Source organism: Heloderma suspectum, chromosome 1, assembly GCF_057233095.1.
Source record: "Heloderma suspectum isolate Gila_16-S chromosome 1, 16-S_ref, whole genome shotgun sequence".
Classification (NCBI taxonomy): Eukaryota; Metazoa; Chordata; class Lepidosauria; order Squamata; family Helodermatidae; genus Heloderma; species Heloderma suspectum.
In genome coordinates, this window is record NC_139458.1 from 258,305,725 (window position 1) to 258,317,392 (window position 11,668).

Consider the following 11,668-nt stretch of genomic DNA (forward strand, 5'->3'; position numbering starts at 1 on the left):
TAGTGGACCCTGGATGAGGCAGCCTCATATGCTCATACACACAACTTGAAATCCAGTGAACTGAATTGGCATCAAGAATATTATTGAGGATATATACATGGAGCATTAAAAACATTGCATAAATCAGGGATGGGGAACCTCCAGCTGCAGATCTAATCTGGCCTGTGGAGCTTCTCTGTCTGGCCTGCGGAGGCTTGGGCTCCCTCTACAGCCCCTTGCCCTATACTACCAATCTTTAGTAGTAGCATTATTCCTAATTGCGGAAGATTATGATTCAGATTATCAGGATCAGCTCGAAGTAGTTTGGTTTTTTCCTACTATTTGTCATTCACTTGGCAATTTTTTAAAAAGTGATAATCTTTTATATCATGGCTGCCCTTGCACCACCCCTGTGAGTTAGTTCCCCATTTTCAAAATAGCACCAGTGATGATCTGGGAGGCTAAGGGAGAGTAAATTGCTCAAGGCCACAGCAAAAGTGAGGGTTGAACCCATGTTGAAATCCAGCTCTCTACTTGATTTCATGATGATTACAATATTGTGTATCACAGCAGTGTAAATACAATCCCTCTTGCACTAGTCTATTCTGTTGTAAACTACAAGAATAATCATCCAGGGAATCCTTACTTCCCAATCCTCTGGGACATCGTATGCCATGCCGATATTGAACTGCACACCCTGCATGGGCAGAGGAGAAGTAGAGGCACGAAACCTGGCAGGAAATCAGACCGGCCTGTGTTTCTTCCTGCCACGTGGCTATTCAAGGCACAGAAGTATCCTTGTGGCCCATGAGATGTCAACTCCACCCACATGTTCCTCAGGGAACAGCATAGCCAAATGGGAAGGCATCCATATTGAAAAAGCTGCCCTCAGATTAGGAAGCTGCCTTATACTAAGTCAGACCCTTGATTCATCTAGCCCAGTATTGTCAACACTGACTGGCAGCAACTCTCCAGGGTTTCAGGCAGGGTTTTTTCCAGCCCTACCTGGAGATGCTGGGGATCGAACTTGGGACCTTCTTCATGGAAAGCAGGTACTTTACCATTGAGCTACAGCCCTTCCCTGCAAGCTACAGCCCTTCCCCACACTGCTTTGGCCAACATTCACAGAGCATTCAAGCCCCGGTGGCCAGTTTTCTTCCTTAAGGTAGCGACAGTGAAATCTGCACCCTTTGATCACATGTGCAACCATCTACCTAACACTGTTGTTTAATTTCCTGCCTCTGTTAGCCAACACCTGTATTTCTCCCCTCCTGTGTTTTCTTAGTTGGCTGCTCGCATTCTGGAAGCCCACCAAAACATCGCCCACATGTCTCTGATGGAAACCAAATTAAGATTTATCCAGGTGTGGCAGTCCCTTCCCGAGTTTGGTTTATCATACTACACTGTAAGGTAAACATAATATTATGCTGCCTTAGTCTTTTAGCAGCAAATGATTCTCAGAGCCTTTTCACCACTTTTTTTTTAGTTAAACAAGTGGTGGTTGCAACATAATTCTGGCATACAGTGTGAGTTTTTCCTAGTCATGCCCAGTGTCATCACAAGGTATCTTTGGGTAGCTACCTAGGGTCCCCCTTAATAATTTCTTTTCTTTTCTGGCACAACACTGTCTAGCACAACCAGACAGCCACCATTTTAATTTTCCTCAGTGTGGTCATTCAAGGGCATTGTGGGAAATAAAAATGGTGCCCTGCCACAAGTGCTGAGCAGCAGAACCGGGGCAACCCACTGAATGTAAGAGGGGGCCCAGCAGGGGGCATTATATGGTGGGGCTCATCTCAGTCCTGGCGCTGTCCCTGTTCCTAGCATCTCATATGGTTGAGGCAATTCATGATATACATACATATTCCAGATGGAAAGAAGAATGGCTAATTCCTCCAGGTATCGCATTTCAAGTTGGAAGTGGTTAAGTCAAAACATCTTATTTTCTATTCTTATTTTGTTGTGCAGCATCTAATCCAAGCCCAGAGCCTTCCTAAAGCTCCTATGGGAGTGCAGGGTGTCACTGAGGGTAGAAGGCATGAAAGGTGAATGAGAAGAGAATTGGGTCATTCTTGCTTCCAAGATGAATGCACAAGTATATCTGGGGAATTTCCATGTACTCTTATGTGTGTGATGTACTGCAAAAAGAGAGATAAATGTCTTTAGTCAGTTCAGTCTCTCAGTTCTAAGTCTCTTAGAAATAAGTGTTATGTTTCTGAATTTTTTTTACCCTTGCTGTTTTCCCAAGTGTTGGTGGTTGTGGTATAACCTCCCAAGAAAACCTGTTATCTGTTTACATACATTACCAGGGTTTCCTAGCATTTATGGCCCATTGCTCAAGTTCCAGACTGGAATGTCACAGAGTCATATCTGTGGAGTTGGGGGGACATAGTATGGGGTGATATTTGATGCCCCTTCCCTGAACCTGAAACTTTCATTATTAAAAAAAAAAAAAAACTTAACTCCCTAGCCCCTTTTTTTACAGAGATATAAGGAAAGCTGTGGAGGCAATATTTAACCCAGTTGACCAGCAAGAAGTAAACCTATGCCCATCTTCTAGTGTTCTGACCAATTACTGCAAATACAAGCACATGTCTTTTTTATTATTACTAAAATCTAATTAAACCAGACTACTTGCAGTTAGGATTTTGTTGCTTCGCACTGAACTACAAAACAGTCCCCCCGCCCCCTGCCACAGTATACCTTTAAGCTCACTGACACCAAATTTTAAGCTCACCACAGAATTCATAACAAAGAGCCTGGAATGTGCTGGTGTTTCCTTCTGATCAGTCCCGGGACAACTGGACTAAAATCTAATGGTCCCACATGAGCCAGTGTAGCAGTCCTGAGGTGAGCACTGTTTGTTCACTGAAAGCAAACATTTCTCAGATTCCGAGCTGATGAAGTCAGGGAACTTGGCCCAAGGCCCAGTTCTGTTCCTCACTTCTAGATTTCACTTGGACATTTAAGTCACATAAACAAGGCTTTCACAGAAGAATGTGCGCACAGCAATAACCAGCTATTACTTGGCAGTGAAAACCTGCTGTCTCTGTATCCTTTACTGCATGACCTGCTTTCTGAAAACTTTTCCCTGGTTGAGGTGGTGGTGGGGAGATTTAAGTCAGTAAATACTAGGTACACCCCCACTTGTGTGCTGTACACACATCTTCTGATTTTAAAAATAAGGTGTCAAATACAAGCACTGGTATCAACCATAGCACTATCTCCCCTGCAAAAAAAAAAAAAGAGTGTACCTTTCTCGGCCATTATGTGACCATTCCATGTGTGCACTTGATCAGGGCTAGAGTGTGAAACTATTCTTCGTACTAAGAGAAAAATCTGTATTTTTAATCTACTGGAAAAGCCTCCAGAGCCTTCTATGGCTTCTTCCAGGTAGAGGGCTGCTAGCAGTACCAGTCAAAAGGCATTGTGCAGATAACTCCATCTTTCCCTTCTTAGGAGATTTTGTTGGTTAAGAAAAAAAACTAAAGAAGCAAAGGGAAAACACGGAAGGTTTACAAATGGAATATGACATTTTCTGGACCCCTCTCCCCCACAGTTCTGTGTTCGAGGCAGGGCAATAGCACAGTAAAAGCCTCATCTGGGGGTACGAGAATTTCAGATAGACTGCTCCCAGTGCTACCACTCAAAAGACACTGTGTAGCTATTCCATCCTCCTTAACAGATTTTTTTGTGGAAAGAAAAATGATGGAAGAAGCAGTGGGAAAACACAGGAGGGGGACAAGTTGAAGACATTTGGACCTGCCCCCACGTAAAATTCCATGAATGAGGCAGGGCAATTGCATGACAAAAGCCTCATCTGGAAGTACCCTACGTTTTGGCAATAAATGTTTTCAAAACATAATTTAGTGTTTCTGCTTGGCCAGTAGGGGGAAGCATAATCCCACGAAGTAAAGGCAGCAGTAAAAGTTTTAGGGATGTACAGGAATTTTGATTTTCTTCACAAATCATGCAGACATGTCCTGAACACAAATGCAACCAGGAGCACTTTTTTTGAGAAATGTTAGCAAATTCCCAAATTTGTGTATTTTGAAATGCACCTTTTTCAAAAAGTATGCATTTTCGCACTTTAGTCAATGGGGGGAAGTGCTCACTGATGAAAATTGCACACAGAAATACACACTTTACCCATCCGAAATGTGCACATTTCCCAATTGAATGAGCAGAAAAATAGGTTGAAAATGAAAATGGGAACGAGCTGAAACAAGCTTCAAAATTATTTGAAGAGCTTTGGCTACTGGGTGGTATAGAAATTAAATAAATAAATTATTTCGGAGAATTTAGGTGAGCTTGAACATCACTGGTTTTCCCATCCCTAAAAAGTTGTGTTGTCATTTGAACCACCTGTTCCCCTCTCTTCCTTACTTTTATTGACTTAAGATGGAAGGAAATATACCCTCTCTCAATACCCCTGTGATGGAAGATATGAATAAAAGGAAAGCCTTTGCACCACCATTCCCATGCTATAATCTGCCATCCAACCTACTGCCATGGAGTAAATAAGGGATAGAAAGAGCCCCAACCACACTTCCCTCCTTTCCCTGCACTTAGAGCAGCCTGGATTGCTCCCTGGCCACCCCTGTACCCACCAGCCCCCATGAAACAGAGATGAGAGGTTGCTCTGGAAGGAAAGGAATCTCTCTTTGCTCATGCCCTATTCATCTTCCCAGCTGGACTCACAAAGCTGGGGAAGAGAAATCAAGCATAAGCAGAGTGTGCCCCCAAATGCAAAATCCTGATACATGCTTTCAGTTCATTGAACAGTTTTCTCTCCCCCGACCCCTCAGTCTGGATGGAGTAGGTAGTTGTGAGTAGGAATGAGTTCTCCTTACATGGTCATCATGCATAACTTTAGTTGCTATTATTATAGCTGGTCTGAGAGAAACATGCTAAAAGAATTAATTGGTTTCAAATTCTCCCAATGCAGATTTAAAGGGAGCAAGAAAGATGATCTCCTGGGGATTTCTTATAACCGGCTAATAAGGATAGACACAGCCACTGGGGACCCAATTACAACATGGAGATTCTCAAATATGAAACAGTGGAATGTCAACTGGGAGATACGGCAGGTAAAATCCAGCGTTTCCTGGAGCACAGCCTGTTGGATTTACTCGTATAAAAATGTCTTCAGCAGATAATAGTAAAACTGCAGGTTTTTGGACATAACATGGGATTGCAAAATAAATACACCCACTGCGGGTAGAACTCCTTGCATCAACTGGTGTTAATGAGCACCACATGCACATTTCCAGCATTATTGGGCTGCTTTTCACTGCGCATCTGCAACATGGATTTCTTAGGGTTGCCTTATTCACTATGGGCACAGTACTATGCCTGTTTAGACAGAAAAAGAAATCCTACAGCTCCCAGCATTCCCCAGCCAGCCATACTGGTCAGGGAATGCTGGGAGTTGCTGGATGTTTTTCTGTCTAAACATGCATAGGATTGCAGCCCATGTCTTTTATTTAGGGCTTTGATGTTAGAGGTGTACAAAATTATGCATGGTATGGAGAAAGTGGATAGGGAGACATTTTTCTCCCTCTCTCATAATAGTAGAAACCGGGGTCATCCCGTGAAGCTGATTGGTGGGTGATTCAGCACAGATAAAAAGGACTTCTTCACACAGCGCATAGTTAAACTGTGGAATTCATTTCCATAAGAGGTAGTGATATCCATCAATGTGGATGGCTTTAAGAGGGGGTTGGACAAATTCCTGGAGGAGAAGGCTATCAGTGGCTTCTAGTCTTGATGGCTATGTGCTACCTCCAGTACCAGAGGCAGTATGCCTATATACACCAGTTGCTGGGGAATGTGGGCAGGAGGGTGCTGTTGTGCTTGTGTCCTGCTTGCAGTTTCCTGGTCAACAGCTGGCTGGCCACTGTGTGAACAGAATGCTGGACTAGATGGACCTTTGGCCTGATCCAGCAGGGCTCTTCTGATGATCTTATATTCTAATGTCTCCACTACAGTATAAAACATAGCTATGGAAGTTCCCCTCCTTCACTGCCAGAGGAAAGAAAAATTGGGGGTGGGAGGAGGGAGATAAAGTTAATGGGTTGGATCCAGATGTAGGTGTGTGCAATGAGTCTGGCGACAGCAGAATCCCCTCCCCTCCTCCCCATGGCAGCCCTTCCAGCCCCCTGAAGAATTATACACAGCAGGCTGGGGGATACTGCTGAAAAAAGGTGCCTCTGTCTGATTTGGGGAGATCCCCCATTCCCCCTCAGCACCCCACAGCACAGCCATCTCCTACACTTTGTGTAGCATTTTCAAGGTGGCTGGAGGGTGGATGCCTTGGAGAGGAGGGGACAGGGGAGCCCTGTTGCACATGTCTAAATCTATCCATCTGACATGTGATGGGTTATAACTGTGCTTAATTTCTTTTGGGAGTCACAAAAGATCATCACTGGAATGTGTTAATAATTCAGGACAGAGAAACTGAACTACTTCACACAGCGCATCATTATTGTACAGACTTTACAACAGGAATGCAGAACTGCAAACCCCAGGGCCAAATCTGGCCCTCTGAGAAGGCCACGCCTTTTCCCCCACCCTGCAGACCATATATCAGTTGGTGATTTCCCAGCTTTTGTGTAGTTTTTCTCCCTTTTAAAGAGTTGAAATGCCTCTCTGAAAACTTAGTTCCTGGCAGTAAGTGCTTTAAGCTAAAATATGCTGGGACTTTTTTTGGTATTTTGGCACTGGCCTTTTTGCCTTCTGCCCTGCCCCTTTTGCCTTTGGCTCCACCCATCACTAGAATAAGGGGCCCAAGAGCTTCTCCGAAATGGAATTCGGCCCTCAGGCTGAAAGAGTTTCAACACCGCTGCTTTCCAAGATGTGGCACTGGCAACAAGCTTAATGGTTTTAAATGGGATTTAGAATGCAATCCTATTTCTGTCTACTCAGAAGTAAACTCCATTAACTTCAATGGGACTTACTCCAGGTAAGTGAGCATTGGATTACAGCCTTAGATTCATTTTTGGAGGGTGGGTTTATCTGTGTCTTTTACCCATATTGGCTAAATGGAACCTCCAAGTCTAGAATACCTCTGTATACCAGATGCTGAGTGATGGACACACAACTGGGAAGGGCTGTGGTTATTCATTCCCTGTTTGTGGGCTTTGGGGAAGCATTTGGCTATGGGTAGGATGCAGGACTAGATGCACCACTCGTCTGATCCAGCAGAACTCTTATTATGCTGTAATGCTATGGTCTCTCAACATTCCAAATATGCTCACCAACACAAAAAGGTTGGGGATCCTTGCATGATTTAGCAGCCAGTGTTCTGGGACATGAGCTTTCTATATTGGGGTTATCTTTTTCTTTGAAACCTGCAAGCCGATTGGAATGAAGGAAAACACTTAGCTGATCCAGATGTTAGTGGGCCCAGTAGTCAGCTGGGTGTAGTATCCCCTGTCTGCATGCTGCTATGTAGGAAGTCACTTGCAGTCCGAGCATCTGACTGCAAGTGCCCTATTTCTGCTTTCTTTCCATCCATTCCGGATGGCGGTTGAATCCTGGTAATAGGCTAATCACATGCAAATGCCCAGCTCACATGTGACTTGGCTCCCTGCAAATGGCAGGAGGCATGCTCTTCCAGCGGCCCTACCAACATATGGCATTGCTCTGTGTGGTTTCACATATGTTCAAAGGACTCTTCCCTCTCCACTGAGTAAATGTAGCCAGCATGAATGTATCTGCATTTAGGAGAGAGAACTTCCAGGTAAAAAGTTATGCTTCCAGGTAAAAGGTTATGCTTCTGGTTGGGGCCGAACTAGCTGTTACAGAGAGAGGAGACACATGAATAGGCTCTGAATATTGCTTGCTTGCTTGCTTGCTTTCTTTCTTTCTTTCTTTCTTTCTTTCTTTCTTTCTTCATAACATTTATATACCATATTTCAGTAAAAGTTGTCAAGAAGGTTTACATAATGACCAGGTGAAATCATCATAATAAATATATGTTCTAAATGAAAAGCAGTTGTGGGAGGCTCCCAATTTGAGTGGAGGAATGGCAGGAGGAGAAAGGGGTTGCTTTACCCATCCCCCACCTGCCATTTTGTCTACTCAAAATTGCCCCCTCTGTGCTGCTTTCCTTCCTGCAAGGGAAAAGCTAAGGGTCCCCTGTACCTTTTCCCCAGGGGAGGGGGGTCCAAAAGTACCTGAAAGGTAGGTGATTTCGAAATGGCAAGAGGGAAAATGTTAAGCCGCCCTCCCTTCTGCCACTCTTCCATTCTTGACTTCTGCCGTTGCTGCTGCTTTTCAGTTTTTTAAAAAGAAAAGTTTTAATAAGTGAATCATTGGGAGACTGTTTTGTGTCTCCTGCATCACACACCTAGTTTGGGCCTCAAGCTTTTGAGCCCAGTGTAATTCTCTTTATAAAATAACGAGTGTAGGGAGCTGGGGAAATTGCAGTTATCACAGTTTTGTTCCATTCTTGGGATTTTAATTAGATGTATTTATTTATACACATTCGCATTTCCCTTTCAGGTTGCAATTGAGTTTGATCAGAACGTATCTATTGCATTCGCTTGCCTGAGCGCAGATTGCAAGGTTGTCCATGAATACATTGGAGGCTATATTTTCCTGTCAACCCGTTCCAAAGACCAGAATGAAACACTGGATGAAGACTTGTTCCATAAATTAACTGGAGGATGGGAGTGAGACGAAGCAAGAAGCTGCTTCTGAACTGCATAGGCTAAACAGGATTACAGGAGAAGAACGTCTCCTGTATGTGCATCTATTTTAAGCTGTTCTAATCACTCTGATGCAACTTACTGACCATTATTATTATTATTATTTAGTGTATCTCAGGGGTTATTCAAGTTACATTTAAATACCTAGAGCCTACTTTAGTACAGCAAGCTATCTACAGCAGGGATAGGCAACTTTTGGGGGGCCGTGGACACATTTAAGCAATTTGATAAACTTTCCTGGACACCACCACAGAATGGCTGCCATGGGAGGCATAGCAAAGGACAAGTAACTTACCCAAAAGACTGAGTGCAAGGAAGAGCAACTAAACAACCATTTGAAACCAACAGAAACCTATTTCACAACAACCCCAACTGGTAAGAAAATAGGTTGTTGTTTTTCAAGTTGGAAGGGTAGAGCACAGGTGTCAAGAAAGGTGTCCGGGGCGCATGGGTGCCTACAAGCACCGTGTTGCTTACCCCTCATCTACAGAGTGCCTGTGTAAGTTAGTGCACCATGTTTGTTCCTCTGTGATCTTTATTAACATATGACACAATCAGCCTGTGAAAACCAATTAAGGTTCTAATCCACCACAATCCAGTTGCCCTTTGCATCCTCCATTCCCACCCCCACCTCCCTTGTGTGCTGCCATGACCTCCTTTTCTCATCTACAGTAAGCGGAGGACAACATGGCTAGGACACCATTGCGCTACACAAAATGGCATACATAGGGGACCATGCATGCATGGCAGACAGGGATGTAGGGGAATAGATGGCACCTGGCTAGTCGGTGGAAGAAAAGCCTATATGCGGCTTGGAGCCTCATGGGCACAGCATTGTTTTTCTTGGTGACTGCATGAGCTGTAGAGAAAAGCATCTGCCTGCAGCCACCCAGCAACTTCATTTCCTAAGAGTGCCTCTGAGCCTCATCGTATAGCACAGAGGCATTCATGGGAAGTGAAGATGGCCACATCTGGAGGCCCTCACTTTGCTTTGAAGTAATCCCACTTGCTGGTAAGTAAACATTTTGGTTTTTAAAAGGGGGCGGGGAGGGGGCAGGGTGTGTCAGGGAAGGTGAAGGAGTTGCAGTGGAACGCACGGCTAGTCACAAGGGACAAGTCTGGGGAGGATCCAGGAAAAAGGATGTAGCACGAATGAAGCCAAATCAAGGCTAGCACAAACATAACTCTAAGGAAGAAAAAATGGGTTGGTTCTAAACGTGCCCTTTTACATGCAAAAGGTGTTATCTGCTTAAAGAAAGGGTGTTTTACACCTTGCTGTAGGTTACTGTGCAAGGAAGATGAAACTAAGGGTGCTTCTGGCACTGCTCATCGAAAAGCATCATGCAGTTATTCCATCTTCTCCTCAATAATTTGACTTTTTCTGGCAAGAAAAAAGCAAAAGAAGCAGTGGGAAAACATGGGAGGGTTACAAATGGAAGATGACAATGACTGGAACCCCCATAAAATTCGGTTAGGTCCAGAATGTACCTTCCACAAGAGGAAGGGACCTTCGGTTCACGGAAGGTCGCTCTGCCTGATATTTGGGGAACCCCCTCCCCACCACACACAGTGCAGCTCACCCCATTCAGCAGGGTCTCCTGACTCTGTGTAGCATTTTCTGGGGATGGCATAACTGCCGTGGGAAGGAGAAGGCAGGAGAGCCTACTTCCGCCAGAGCAGTTGATCCAGCTAAATCTGGATCCAACCCACAGTTTGGGTCAGGGCAACTGCAAGATAAAAGCCTCGCCTGGAAGCACCCTGAATCCAAAGACATTCTTTTGAAAGAATTTGTGAAAGTATAAGAACAAATACAGAACCTAACTATTCTGGGGATGTGCGAAATCCTGCACAACCTTTTTCACAGCATTTGTGGAACGGTGCTAGCCGTTACGTTCCTTCTGCTCACGGCTACTTGGATCCAGCCCCATTGTTTGAGAAACTGTCTGGAAAGGCTCATCACACTCAGGTAATTTGATTTCAGTTGTGATACAAAGAGCCCCTTGTGCTCGCCTAAAGCACTTTGGCACAATCATCCAACTATGTGCCTTTTTTTTTTTTTGCTTCTGGTCCTTGTGAGTGGCTTTTCAGAGGTTGCTTTGGGAAGGAGGTGCACACAGAAAGTACCTGTGGATGCACGGAAGTGACCTCATGGTTCTTTGATTCCTGCCACAGTATACCCCAGCGATGGAGAACCTGTGGTGCTCCAAATGTTGTTGGACTCCCAACTCCCAGCATCCCTAACCATTAGCCATGCTGGCAGGGGCTGATGGGAGTTGTGGTTCAGCGACATCTGGAAGCCACAGGTTCCTCGCCCCTGGTATAAAAGAGCATAAAGGCAAAGGATGCAGCTGAGGCATTCTTTGCTTTGGGCTTCAATCCTGTGCCTACTCTCTTGAAATCCATGGAATATGCTTCCAAATAAACATGGATAGGATTATGCTGAGTGATACTCGAATGCATTATTTGGCCCACAGCAGTTAAGCTGTTGATTAATTATAGGCCCTGTATTATTCTGGCTTTTTAAAATCTCCTTCTACTCATTTTAATTGAAACATCCACAGAACAAAAGGGTGCTAAGGCAGCAGAAATGATATATGTAATACATGCTGTGTATTATTGTCTGCATGGTCAATTTATGTAAATTTTTACAATGTTATTTGTTAAGCATGTCTTCCTCCCAAGAAAATCTACACTTGAGATTTTAATTTTTTTAAATTACTGTTATTTGGGGGTATTGTTAAACCCAGGCATTTATTTCATTGCCATTAAAAGGTTCAAACAAAGTTGTCCCAGAGTTTGGTTTTGTTCTTCTTTCTTCTTGCTTTTCTTCATAAAGCATTTCAAGTTTAACTATAAAATAGCTGCTTCCTTTGACAGTGTTCCTACATATTGCAAGGTTTTGCAGTATGATAACTAGATACTTACTGTAGGCAAATATCATTTTTTAATTGTGGGTTTAACTCTCTGCTGTCTTT

At 44.0% G+C, this 11,668-nt stretch overlaps 1 protein-coding gene across 1 annotated transcript in view; it reads left to right on the top strand.

Annotated features, from left to right (window-relative positions):
- Nucleotides 1-11,469, top strand: part of FERMT1 (FERM domain containing kindlin 1) — a 43,678-nt gene extending 32,209 nt beyond the window's left edge. Inside the window, exons 13-15 of the mRNA XM_084825308.1 lie at nucleotides 1,265-1,389; nucleotides 4,928-5,069; nucleotides 8,488-11,469. Coding sequence (XP_084681434.1) covers nucleotides 1,265-1,389; nucleotides 4,928-5,069; nucleotides 8,488-8,661 — 441 coding nt within the window. The 3' untranslated portion in view covers nucleotides 8,662-11,469. The remainder of the gene's footprint in view (nucleotides 1-1,264; nucleotides 1,390-4,927; nucleotides 5,070-8,487) is intronic.
- Nucleotides 11,470-11,668: the final 199 nt, after the last annotated feature.